This window comes from Callithrix jacchus, chromosome 2 (genome assembly GCF_049354715.1).
Source record: "Callithrix jacchus isolate 240 chromosome 2, calJac240_pri, whole genome shotgun sequence".
In the NCBI taxonomy this organism is placed as follows: Eukaryota; Metazoa; Chordata; class Mammalia; order Primates; family Cebidae; genus Callithrix; species Callithrix jacchus.
The window spans coordinates 134,043,888-134,057,946 of NC_133503.1; the positions used below are offsets into that span (position 1 = coordinate 134,043,888).

General features: G+C 36.8%; 1 protein-coding gene across 1 annotated transcript in view; it reads right to left on the reverse strand.

Moving 5' to 3' along the window:
* Nucleotides 1-13,700, reverse strand: part of AGGF1 (angiogenic factor with G-patch and FHA domains 1) — a 33,752-nt gene extending 20,052 nt beyond the window's left edge. Inside the window, exons 1-6 of the mRNA XM_035291366.2 lie at nucleotides 13,135-13,700; nucleotides 9,769-9,871; nucleotides 8,537-8,739; nucleotides 7,564-7,728; nucleotides 3,956-4,144; nucleotides 175-505 (exon numbers count right to left, since the gene is read on the reverse strand). Coding sequence (XP_035147257.1) covers nucleotides 175-505; nucleotides 3,956-4,144; nucleotides 7,564-7,728; nucleotides 8,537-8,739; nucleotides 9,769-9,871; nucleotides 13,135-13,350 — 1,207 coding nt within the window. The 5' untranslated portion in view covers nucleotides 13,351-13,700. The remainder of the gene's footprint in view (nucleotides 1-174; nucleotides 506-3,955; nucleotides 4,145-7,563; nucleotides 7,729-8,536; nucleotides 8,740-9,768; nucleotides 9,872-13,134) is intronic.
* Between the last annotated feature and the right edge of the window lie 359 nt (nucleotides 13,701-14,059).

The following is a 14,059-nucleotide window of genomic DNA, read 5'->3' on the forward strand; positions in this document are numbered from 1 at the left end:
ACATCCTACTCTCTAAGAATAACCAAGTGGCTGCCCACATAATTTTCAATAACATCATTAAAATAATGTTTACTTTTTGGCAGATATACTATGACTCACTAACATTTTTAATGATTTTACTCTTTTATAGTTACCAGACTGGGCTATTTACTTAAATAATGATTATTAACTCACCTTCATCCTCACTATCTTCTGCAGTTACATTGCCTTCACTGGTAATGTCTTCATCATAACTATCCTCTGTCTGAGAATCCGTAATTTCACCTTCCTCTGGTTCACTATCAGTCTCCATGATTTTCTCATCTTTAAATGATGTTGAATAAGAGATGTTTTCATGAAGAGGAGACTCTACAGTATTTCCACTGGCTGGAACAGTGAATTTTGGGGGACTATTTTTGTGATGAATGCCTATTTTGGCCTTCTTTTTCATATGTGAAAAATTTTCTTCCTCATTGCAGCTTATATGTTCAACACTGAAGGCTTTTTGATCCTCTGAATTCAAATCCTGGAGAAGGGTAGGTAGATAGTGGGAACCGGGGAGAATACTCTTAAACATCACTATCTTATTACACCAAGTTTCAATAAATTCGTGAAAATATATGTTAGTAAAATAACAATGGTTACAATCTGTACGCCCTCTTCTCACATTTCCTTTCTTGGTTAATGATATTATCATCTTCTTATCATTCAAATTAAAAATCCTATAGTTATCTCCGAGATCCCCTTAACCATATGTAAAATTAGTATTATAAGTATTATACATTTTTCTCAAAATATATCCCAAATCTGTCCCTCTATCTACTCAATGTCTTAACATTACTAGTTCAAGCCCTCATCACATATTGCCTGGATTGTGGGATAGTGGAGACCAATGATGTCCAATAAAAATGTAACACAAGCCGTATTTGTACTTTTATATTTTCTAGTAGCCACATTTTAAAAGTAAAATTATTAATGTGACAGTTTACATTTATTTTTTGTACTAAGTCTGCAAAATTCAGAGTGTATTTTACACTTAACAGCACATTTGAGTTTGGACTAGCAACACTTCAAGTGCTCGACAGCCACATGTAGCTGGTGGCTACCTTACTGGACAGTGCAGGCCTATAGAACACCTATTCTAACTTTTCTTTTTAAACTTGTAACCAATTAGCAAGTCAACAAAAATAAGACACAGAATTAGCTTTCCTTACACCATTAATTTAAAGATCCAAATGTACTCAATATGTAGCAAAATTTAGTTTTGAAATTTAGTATTTCAGATTTGGCTTGATAACACATAAAAGTTTAAAGTACAGTATCTTATTCCAAAATTTTAACTTAACTATATTTTATGAATAATCTACTGTACATTTATAGCTGATATGCCTTATAAACAAATCTATTTTTTAATTAACAAAAATGTATTTTTATCATGTACATGTTTTGAAATATATACACAATACAGAGTGGTTACATTGAGCTAATTAACATGTACATTATCGCAAATACTTATTTTTCTGTGGTAAGAAACTTAAAATTTGCTCTCAGCAGTTTTCAAGAATATAATACATTGTTTTTAACTATAGCCACCATGTTATACAATGGACAAATCTATTATTTTAATCTTAGAAAGCAAAGAGTTACTTTCTGTTTTTTTCCCCTTGTTTTCTAACACACTGTCACTTTTCCTTCTACCTTAGAGCAACATGAAGCAAATTCATATGCTCTCCTATACATTTTATTTTATAAACTATGACAGCATCTCACATGCTTATTTTTAATAAAACATTACGTTCAGCTTGGAGACTGGCTAAACATTCACAGTTTGATAAATTCTATACGCTTCTAGCAATACAAATTCACCAGGGACAACAACAAGGGCAAGGAGATAAAAAACCATGAGGAGCTTTTACGTTATAAAATTATAGCAAAAAATTTCTCTTAAAAAAGCAGTTTCTAATCTTGTATATTTATTACTGAAAAACATATGGAGGGAAAGCTATTTGCCAGTACAGAACGTTAGATATTCATTAAACAAAAAGAAAGTAGGGCTTACTTACGGGCACTGAGGCACGTATGTATATTTCAAATTATTTCCTCCTATCTCCCCTACTGTCTTCCTTCACATAACCTCCACCTACAAAAAGTGATACTCAAAAATATCTTTAAAAATAAAGAAAACAGATGAAGATACTCTCATGGCCTCACAGGTACCTTTTAGAATCCTCAGGAAATTCTCAAAATTCCAACAGGATTTTTCTTAAAGTTCTTGCCTTGGAATTCACATATTTTCAAAGAAGGATGGCAAAGATGAGTAGTTATAGGAGTGAGGCTGGACCAAAATATCACAGAATGCTTTTGACCCCATTCTCTAGTTTTCAGGAAAGGCCATGTATACTCTTTTTCTATTTTTAGGGATCCCTCTATACTCTTTTTCTATTGTTAGGGAGAGGTGCTTTCACAACCTAGCCTTTTTTTATTTTTATTTTTTGAGATGGAGTCTCACTCTGTCACCCAGGCTGGAGCGCAGTAGCATGACTTTGGCTCACTACAACCTCCACCTCCCAAGTTCAAGCAACTCTCCTGCCTCAGCCTCCCAAGTAGCCGGGATTATAGGCACGTGGCACCACACCTAGCTAATTCTTGTGTTTTTAGTAGAGATGGGGTTTCACCATGTTGGCCAGGCTGGTCTTGAACCCCTGACCTCAGGAGACCCGCCCACCTCAGCCTCCCAAAGTGTTGAGATTGCAGGCATCAGCCACCACACCCGGCCCACAACCTAGCCTTTCAAACAGTTAAACCACTAGTAACAAGCACAAGCCATTAAAACAGAAATCTTGAAAGCAAACAGAAAACTCACTTTTAGTGTTTTAGTCATACACTCTTCTATTCCTAAGTATTGTCAACAAAAAACAGAAGAACAGAAACAAATCGAATAAAGAAAAAAAAAAAAAAAAAGAATCCTAATTCCTTATGTGATCTTTACAATTTAGTATCAAGTAATTTTTCTTTGGTTAAGAAAAGAAAAACTGGCTGGCACAGTGGCTCATGTCTATAATCCCAGCACTTTGGGAGGCCAAAGTAGGCAGATCACTTGAGCCCAGGAAGTCGAGGATGCAGTGAGCCATGCATGGCGGCACCACTGCACTCAACCTGAGTGACAGAGCAAGACCCTGTCTCAAAATAGGACAGGACAGGCCAGGAAAGACAGACGGGATAGGATGGGATGGGATAGAAAACAATGAGATAAAATTTCAAGAGTAAGCTATCAAATAGTTACCACAGTTGATAAAATATCAATACAACAAACAAGCCTGCTTTCTTACCTGTAAACCACCAAACTTATCTGTTTAGAGAGTAGAAATAAGAACTCTGATAACTTTTTATATTTTCCTTCTTTCAATTTAACATTGCATGATAAGCATTTTGGGAGTTCCCCTTAGTCTTTATAAGTACCATCTGAAAGCCTACATAATACGTTTTTCAATTAAATTTAACTGTCACTTTCTTAACCATTATCTTGCAGGCCTTTAAACTCTTAATCCTAATAAATGTTATGGCAATCCATAGACGCCAGCAATGGATTTTTAGAAAATGTTTTCCTAATAGGTAAAAAATTGCTCCACATAACTAAAAAAGTTTAACCTGTCTACCTATAAACTGTGTTTTTCTTTTATTGTGAATTGTGCACTGACATCAACTTATCAACTGAGGGACTGAATTCTTCCAAACTATACAACACGAAATATTTCATCTACCCTAAATCTACCTCCTTCAAATTTCAAGAAATGCTTTCCTTTCTAGTGATAGTTTATGACAAGTCCATGTTTGCTCCATCTAAACTTTCCTTGGTTGTTACCTTAAAGGGCATGTTTGAAATAGTTATTAAATGACTGTCAGTTTCATAAAAAATTTTGGCTTAATTATCATATTATCACCAATGCATAAATTTTTAAAATTATAAAGACATTACCTTTTCCTCATTTGTTGCAGAAGAATCTGGATCCTTTCTTTTCTTCTTCAGTTTTTTATCTTTACTTTGTTTTGTGGCAGAAGTCTGATAAGGTTGCAAATCTACTCGAGAATGAAACTGATAGCGACCACTTTCCACATCACAATAGTAATAAATTCCAGTGGAAGGATCATAATAGAGCTGATTTTCCTTTCAAAGTCAAGAAAAAAAATAAACTCTATTCATGTACAAGAAAATAAACTTAACAAAAAATGCCAAATATATTCAAATGCAGTAAATATTTCTTTGAACAACTATGGTATTTTTCAGAAGACAATGAATTAAATATGAGAATAAAAATGATTTAATCTTCCAAAATACGTTACTATTCAATAGCTGACCTACTTTTTCTAGTGTGAGAAACAAGTAAATCTAAATACTAAATTGAATCATATGAAATTGTCAATACTTGACCATTTCTAACTTACAAGAAACAGCAATTTCATAGGATTCCACTTAATACACTAACAAAAATTGATACTACTTTTGAAGGCATGAAAACTAAGGCATGCATAAGAAAAAGCTGCCCATACAAGAGCAATTCTAGACACTTTATTCTTAATGACTGCACAATAATGATGTGGCAGTATAAACCCCTAAACCCTCCTATGTCATAAAACAAAGATTTGTCTTTTGATATTCATTACTTAAAATCAGCGAAGAAAATTCTGAAAATAATGTTCGTACATACCAAAAAATAACATTCTATATAATAAAATCAATAAACAATTGTCTTCACTAATTAGTTCTACAGTAAGTAAGACTTACAAGCAACCATGCAAAAATGAATTTTGCAAACTATAGATTTAAAAACCAGAAAGATAAAATTAGGTAATCACTTGTATTTATGAAACCCTGGGCCAGTACTCTATAACTGAGATTTAAGTGAACAGTCTGTATTTTATTTACATCAGAAACCCATGCAGACCAGACTTGGAAACATCTTACGATGTACTGAAATTGAGCAACTAAAACTTCCTAAAAAAGAGTAATTTAAAACCGGGCGCAGTGGCTCAAGCCTGTAATCCCAGCACTTTGGGAGGTCGAGGTGGGTGGATCATGAGGTCAAAAGATTGAGACCATCCTGGTCAACATGGTGAAACCCCGTCTCTATTAAAAATACAAAAAATTAGCTGGGCATGGTGGCGTGTGCCTGTAATCCCAGCTACTCAGGAGGCTGAGGCAGGAGAATTGCCTGAACCCAGGAGGCGGAGGTTGCAGTGAGCCGAGATGGCGCCATTGCACTCCAGCCTGGGTGACAAGAGCGAAACCCCATCTCAAAAAAAAAAAAAAGAATAATTTATTTTTCTAACTATTGATATTTGCAATTTATTGTCTTTAATCCATGCATTTTGCATATCTCTTACAAAAATACTTCAATTTCTCACCATCTTTCTCTTAACTAAGAAATTGAATGGAGGCTTTCCAATCTTTATTTCTAGTAATAATGGAACTGTTATAATTCAAACTTTTTTCATCTGTTAGTCCAAAACATAGATATTTTCAAAATATAAAAACATTTTTACTAAAATAAAAATTAGCCCAATAAAAATGGCAACACAATAAAGTTCCTAATTTACTCAGAAATATAACCTGCAAAATGTAACAAACGGTTTACAAAACAACTGATGTCAAGAGAAAGACACAGAAAGGAAGGCAGAAGATTAACAAAGACTAATATCTACTTGAAACTGTTGTTTTCCTAGAAACTACTCCCTTTGAATAAATGATTAAACATTAATTTTCTGGTTATTAATTAGCATTGTCAATTAGCATCCCCCATGAAAGAAAACCCTCTCTTCACAAATGACTTCCAGTTTACTATATGCAGACTGACAAACTAGTGAAATCTCTTACGTTAATTGAGATATTTAGTATGATTCTATGTTCTCTAGATAAGTTAACAATAATTCCAGTAACTGGAATGATGAACATCAATTCCACTTTCATGCAGCACATTCTATAGTTCCTCAGAAAAACAGATTACATTACTAGACTCTTAAGGTTGAGATATGTGAGTTCTATCACTGTCAACAAATCCTGAATGAAATCCAGTTAAGTATTGGACTTCGACAGCCGTTAACACTGTATTATAAATCAAGCACTTTATTTTCTGGTTCTATCCTAGTCAGTGATCCATTATATTTTAGATCCCATATTAAATCCCTAGGTCTTACTGTTAACAGACTGATTTTTGTTTGTTTGTTTGTTTGTTTGTTTGAGACAGGATCTCACTGTCACCTAGGCTGGAGAACAGTGGTGCAATCATAGCTCACTGCAGCCTCCATCTTCCCAGCTCAAGAGATGCTCCCACATGAGCCTCCTGAGTAGCTGGAACTACAGGATGAGCCACTACTCACCCTGCAGTCTGATTTTTTTTTAAATTTTTTATAGAAACAGTTTCACTGTGTTGTCCAGGCTCGTCTTGCACTCTTGACTCAAGCAATCCTCTTGCCTCAGCCTCCTAAATGGCTGGGATTACAAGGAGTGAGCCACCATGCCTAGTTAACAGACTGATTTTTTAAAAGAGAAATGCTTAAAAGGCATAGAATATAAAACACTGGCTATATTAAACATGCTACTAAGAATTCAAGAAAGAAGTCTACTTATGTGGCCTAATATGAATTCATAAAGTATTTGAAATAATTTTTAAAATTCTCACCCCAAGCCTAAAATTAATAACCTTATTTCTCTATTAATTCTGTGGAAAAAAAAAAAAAGTTTAGGTTCTAAAATATTTTACAATGTAGTTAATTGTCTGCGTTTATTTAAAAAGCCCTAATATTTTTAAATGTTATTTTTATACATAAAGACTTCTCCAAAACATTATCTATAATAATCACAATAAACAACCTTATTTTAAAAACTTAGAAGTGTGACATCATAAGCTATTTTAGAATTCTCTGTCAAATAGTTTTGAGTCAAACATAATTTTTTTTCCTTCTTGAGACAGAGTTTCACTCTTGTTGCCCAGGGTGGGGTGCAATGGCACGATCTCAGCTCATCACAACCTCCACCTCCCAGGTTCAAGAGATTCTCCTGCCTCAGCCTCCCAAGTAGCTGGGATTATAAGCATGCACCACCACGCCCAGCTAATTCTGTATTTTTAGTAGAAATGTGTTTCTCCATGTTGGTCAGGCTGGTCTCGAACTCCTGACCTCAGGTGATCCACCCACCTTGGCTGCCCAAAGTACTGGGATTACAGTCATGAGCCACTGTGGCTAGCCAAACATTATTTTTAAATGCAGCTTTTGCTTTCCTGCTACAATTTAGGGTTTAATATTTGACATCAGGCAATAAGAATGTATCATACAATATTAAAAGGTTGGAGATGAAGTTTGAGACCAGCCTGGCCAACATGGAGAAACCCTGCCTCTATTAAAAATACAAATAGCTGGGTGTTGTGGTGCATACCTGTAATCCCAGCTACTCAGGATGCTGAGACATAAGAATCGCTTGAACTGGGGAGTGGAAGTTGCAGTGAGCTGAGATTGCACCACTGCACTCCAGCCTGGGTGACAGAGGGAGACTGTGTCTCAATTAAAAAAAAAAAAGTCTGAGATACTTACAGAATCATAATAGAAACCAGTGCTGTGGTCAAAATATAGTCCAGTATTTTCATCATAACTAAATCCAGTCTGTGATACAGCTGCTTCTGCTGCAGCTCTCAAACTTTCAGCTAATGATGAGCCTTCTAAGGACGAATCTTCTGTTGCTAATGCAGATGCTGGCTCCTATAAAAGATACAGTCATGCCAAGTAAGGCAAAAGCTTCTGTACATCAATTAAAAGGTTGGCTGAACTAAAGACCTGAGATTGTATTTAGGAAATTATTTGAATTTCTACAATGAAAAAGGATGGCTATCAATTACTATTTGAACCACTTTTTACAATAGTTACTAGCGTGTCAGTAAATTCAACTTTGACCCAGTTTTGAAGGCACTCAAAATGAGTGACAATTATTCGAGAACAAATGTATGATACCACAGGGAAGCCATCCACAATATATAGACCCTGAAATATTGGCTAAGACAAAGATCTAGGTTTTTCAATAATTATATGTTCAATGGGAAAAAAATTTCAAAAAGATAAATGAAGGAGAAAACTGCAGATTAAATAAGATATATCAAACACAATGTGGATCCTGATTCAAACAAACTATAAAAACAAACTTATAGAACTTTCAGAGGAATCTGAACAGGGTATTTGACATAACAGAACATTAAAATTTTTTTAGGTTTAAATGTGGTACTGTTGTCCACAGTTCTTTGGTTGAGTCAAAATAGCTGGACAAATTTTGTTTCAGTTTATGTGTATCATAAAATTTTGGAATACAATGTAGCAGGAAAACCACTACACATATGAACAAGTTCTAATTTTTGTTTTTGAAAAACTGTAATATTCTTTGCATAATTACACATAAGAATGTTTATAACCCTTGCATATGCTGTGATAAACTAAAGAAGTCTCTCTTTCCACATAACAACAACAAAGAAGGACAAGTTCTTGGACATCCACAATTTCGTGTTTAGCATTTCATTACCTGTGAATTTGAGGCAAAATGGTCCTCTTGTCTACCTTTAACATTTTCTGTTCTATCAGTACCAGGGTAAGCATCATTTTCTATTTGTAACTGGTCTTTGGAATTCAAAGTAGACGTTTTGATACCTTGATCTTGTTGATCTAACAGTTCAGTCACTTTATTTGGAAGACTAACATCATTGTAGTATGTCTGATAATAATAATCTGTAGCAAAAAAATTAAGTGAAAACATATCATATTAGAATAATGTATATAAAAAGGACTTAATTCCAAAATACTGGCATTTAAACACAAAAAGCACATACTTCAAATAAAAGATTTTTATAACTGTACAAATTTTAAAAGATTAAAACAGATGGTACAGGTTAAGTGCAGAAGTGTATATTTTTTATTCTAATGTCTCCCTCAGGACCCTAGCTGTCAGCTTAAATAGAGAAAAAAAAGGTTAAGTTGGTTTACATTTTTTACAACAAGAGTAAAATAAAAATAGGTAGATGGGTTAGGTTCTATATAAAAAAACTTAACTCTCAACTTCTAACCAGATACCTTGATACTGTTGCTTATCAACTGATAATGAAATAAAAACGCAAGGAATTAGCGGTTTTTTTTTTTTTTTGGTCGAATTTCTCTACTGATGCAGACTTTTTAAAACATATCATACAGATAAGTAAGGTTAGCACTATTGCAATGTTTAGCAATTTTTAGCCAAATTATGTCCTGAATGAAGTGAGGCAAAACTTAATAGGAAAGATGACTTCTTCTTGTGATGCCTATATATTAAAACTCAATATCTCAGCTATTTTGCCTTATAACATAATGCTACTAGTGAGGCCATGGTGGTGGGCTCACCATTCCCACAAGGCTCTAAGAGATTAATACTATACACAATTCTAATCAGAACTCATCAACAAGAAAACAAATGCCCCTGGTCACAAGGAAGGCCAGCCTATGGAAGTAGATGGCTAACTGCATGCCAAAAATTACTCAGTGAGTGTGCCACTGAAAACATAATAGCAACATTACAGAAATCACAGGAATGTCAATACATTTCTACTTTTTCCGCCAGAAGAACAAATTGATTATCTGAAAATACCATATCATATGGAGAGAAGTCAACGGTATTAACTATTCTCATTTACCTTGATCTTAGTTTATTTTAAATTTAAAGAAAACTCAACATTAGCATGATTTGAATGTAACAGTATTAGCATATCCTCACTATAAACTGAATACCTGAGATTGACCAAGGAGCATGGTTCTCTGTTTGTACTTCTACATCAGACTTTTTATTATCTTCATTTCTCCCACAATACAGTATTTTACTGAGTTCTTCCACCTGAAAGAAAACAAGGCTTTAGGAAAAGAAATCATGTAACAATCTAATAATATACATACCAGTCTCTTGCTGTTATGTTTTTCTTGATAAAAGTTTTAGAGAAATGTCAAGAGCAGCAAGTTTCCCTTTCAAAAAAGCTAAAATTATTTTACTTTTTACATTTAAAAGACATTTTTGCCAGACACGGTGGCTTACGCCTGTAATTCTAGCACTTTGGGAGGCTGAGGTCGGTGGATCACCTGAGGTCAGGAGTTCAAGAACAGCCTGGCCATCATGGTGAAACCCCATCTTTAAAAAGAAAAAAAGACATTTTTATTCCTAAACTCTTACTAAATGACCAAATATCTCCTCCAAAAGTTGAACTAGATAATGAGACTTTATGAACAGGGTCCTTTATTTCTAACAAATAAGAATGTTTTTATGTTAGTGTTTTTTTTTTTGTTTTTGAGACAGAGTCTTGCTCTGTCGCCAGGCTGCAGTGCAGTGGCACAATCTTGGCTCACTGCAACCTCCGCCTCCTGGGTTCAAGCCACTCTTTCGCCTCAGCCTCCTGAGTAGCTGGGATGACAGCCGCGTGCCACCTCACCCAGCTAATTTTTATATTTTTAGTAGAGACGGGATTTCACCATGGCCAGGATGGTCTCGATCTCTTGACCTCGTGATCCACCCACCTCGGCCTCCCAAAGTGCTGGGATTACAGGTGTGAGCCACCGCGCCCGGCCCCCTATGTTAATATTTTAAAGTCAGTAGTTCTCCCTAAAGAATTAGAAAACTTCAAAATGACAAATTCTCATCCCAACTGAATTATCTAATATCATTCTGTACCTTCCACTTGTAATTCACTATCCACTTGAATATGTTAATACCACCTATAAGCTTTAATACATTTTTTCATTAAGCAGTAGTCCTATAATTAACTGCAGCAGAAGAGAACAGGGAAGGTGACTCTCCAATAGGGGCATCTGTCCTACGTGTACTTCACACACACACACTGAAATACCCTTAAAAGGATGCTACTACATAAGACAGAAAGAAACAAGAGTGTGGAAATGCCCAAAAGCAGATAACACATTGCCTCAGTGAATTTACCTCAGTCTGAGAGTACCTCAATATGAGACAATGTCTCCTACACACATGAAACCAACTAAAAAACAAGCTTTTAAATATTGATTTAATGATAAAGCTAAAGCAGAGAAAGGTGCTAAAACTGATTATATACAGATTATCCAAACACTTCATGAGTTATTCAACCTGTTGCTACTACTAGGGCAGGAACTACATTGAGGGAAGCAAGATGCGGAGCATGAAAAATTTCAGGCACTCCTCTGATTCATACAAGTACAGAGTCCATACCTGGGAATTAGTGCCCCATTAAATTCCCTGCCCTAGGAGCCTGACTGCCTTGCCCTAATCCTGGCTCTGGCTACTATCCCTATTAGTATGAATTAGACTACTTAGTGTCCAGCACATGCTGTGCACTATACTTAATGCTTTGGGTAACATCCCGTTAATTCACACAACCACCTAAAGTATTAGTTGTCCTAACCCTAATTTTACATATAAAGTATCTGACAAGTAATTTTCACAAGGCTATTTTTGGACCTGGTACAAAGTCTACACATATTATGGCTCTCTAGTAGTTCATCATTAATTCTCAAGCAAAACTTTTCAACTGCTCTAGATAAAACATATTCAGTAATTTGGGATGACAGTTAATCAAATCCACCTCTCCCCAACCAAGGGAGGCTGACTAGGAGAGTTTAAGGAGTTATTACTATCCAAAGCAGAGTCGAAACTTTCTATGTGATTTTTAATATTGAACTAAAATGGAAGCACGTGGAGGACAGTGCAGACAGTCACCTTCTATTCGCTTCTGCTGCAGTTATTTAGTCATAGAACTACTATTTTTTAAAGTGCATTAAAGCTTGTAAGTGGAATTAACATATTTAATAAGTACAGGTGGAGAACACTGAATGATATTAGATAATATGAATGGGAATTAATAGCATTTAAATTTTCTAATTCTTAAGGGAGAACTGCTGATCTCTTAAAATATTAGCATAAAAACTTTTTTTTGTAAGAAATAAAGGATCCTGTTCACAAAGTACCATTACTTAGTCTATCAAATTAACAGTAACATACAAAATGCTCTCTCAAGATCAGCAAAAAATGTTTTCTTTTAAAATCTCTAACACAAGAAGTACTTTAACGATTTAGAATTATAAAGGAGCTTTTCAAACGGCTGTCGTTAAAAAAAAAGCCTGTCATATTTTGCTCCCCTCTCCCCATATTTCTTACCATATCTGTATTCTCCTAGCACAGTTGTACACATCGTTAGGTGTGCAAATTGACTAAACAAAAAGTTTCCGATATCATAATGTCAAGAACTCTACGTAACGGCCAAAGTCATTGCAACTCAGCAGTTATTTTCATAGCTCGTTTGGTAACAAAACATTAAAAAGTTGGATGACGTCTTAGTGTTCAGCCTATATATTGGTTTTAGTAAGCGTATAAATTATAAAGAACTAGACAACAGTTAAATTGAAACTAGTGACTGGAAATAACCGGGAGAGGGTGCAACTGCCCAACAGGTCAAGGTGGAAAAAAAAATATATTATGCTCTTGGTTTTTTGTTTTTAATGTGACAGTTTAAGTATTACTATTTGTCCCTACTATTTAGGCTGAAAACGAAATAAGCTGCTTAACGTCTCCAACAAAGGCAGTTATATATCTTCCCTACTTCCACAAGAAAACCCAAGACGATAAACGCTCAGAGCACAGCGTTCAAAAGTTTGTAAAATTTTTTGTTTTCTCATGTTTCATTTTATTTCACCTTCACAACTGTGATCTATCATTCTCATCTGATGGGGAACTGAGGCTCAGTATAAGTTTACACATACGGGAAATGGCAGAGATGCCATTCTGACTCAAGGTCAACATTTTAATAAACTCAAATGTGCTCTAGAATAAATGCACCTACTGCCAATGGGATGTTGGGTCAAGTGAGAACGAAGACAATGTAGCCATAGTACTGAAGTTCAATTCACGCCCGCCGCGGGACATTGATTCAATCAAGTAACCTGAACTCGGGTTTGCTACTAATGTACCTGGAATTGTAACTATGCCGACCTTTTACTTATAATTATTTCAAGTACTCTATAGTAGTTCTGAGCCCCTGCCAGGGACCCCTTCGGAGACTATCTTGGGTTTCGAAGACCTCGCCTCGAGCTGGCTGGGGCGCGGGGCTGAGGCGGACCGCGCACCTGCGTGCGGAGCTCCTGGTTGTTGCTTTCTGCGTTCTGGTACAGCCGTTCTGTGTGATGCAGCAGCTTCTCTATCTCCCGCACCTGCCGCTTACAGCTCCGCAGTTCGCGTTCCAACTTCTCCACCTTCCGCCTCAGCTGGGCCAGCTCTGGCTCAGGGGAGGTGGGCGGCGACACCGAGGGCGGCGGCGGCGGGAACGGCGCCTCCGAAGCCATGAGGTCCGGCGCGAGACGGCTAGTAGTCGCGGAGGGGCTGCGTTCAAGCCGAAACGGCCGCCGGCGGACCCAGAAGCCAGGGGAGCGCGCGGGCAGCGAAAGGCAGCCTCACACCCGGCCGGCTGCGGTGGCCCCTGGCCATGACGCCCAGAAACTTGCTTGCAGCTGAACGGGGCTGCGGGCAACGAAGGATAACCTCTGTTTGATGTGCACGGCCTGGAAACTGGAGAACTTTGCTGGGAACTACCTTCTTCAGATACAGAGACAGGGGGAGGAGCGTCGGATAAGGGGTCCGAAACCAAGGGCTAGAAGCTCTCCGGCGGTTCCCGAATTGAGCCGGAAACAATGGCGCCAGCGGTGGGCGGGGCCAAGACGGAACAGGAAACTACGGAAAGCGGGAAAGACCGGATAGTGTACCTGAGGACGTCACGCCGCAGAGGGGCGATCCCTGAAGGGGTGGAGAGATGGTGGCAATGTGGCCCTAGAGTGATAGGGAGGCTTGCAGCCTCTGATCTTAGACGTTTGCACTTGCTGATGTTCCTTCAGCAAACTTTTGGCATAGTGTGCATTTCCTAGGTCCTTGTTTTACAGATAGCAGAGTACCCCATAAATTATTTGTAGGGGACTAATAACGATAATAGTAAACTGGGAATGGAGTGTACTGTTCTGATGCTCTACTTACTAATGTCAACCGAAAAATGAGGAGGTT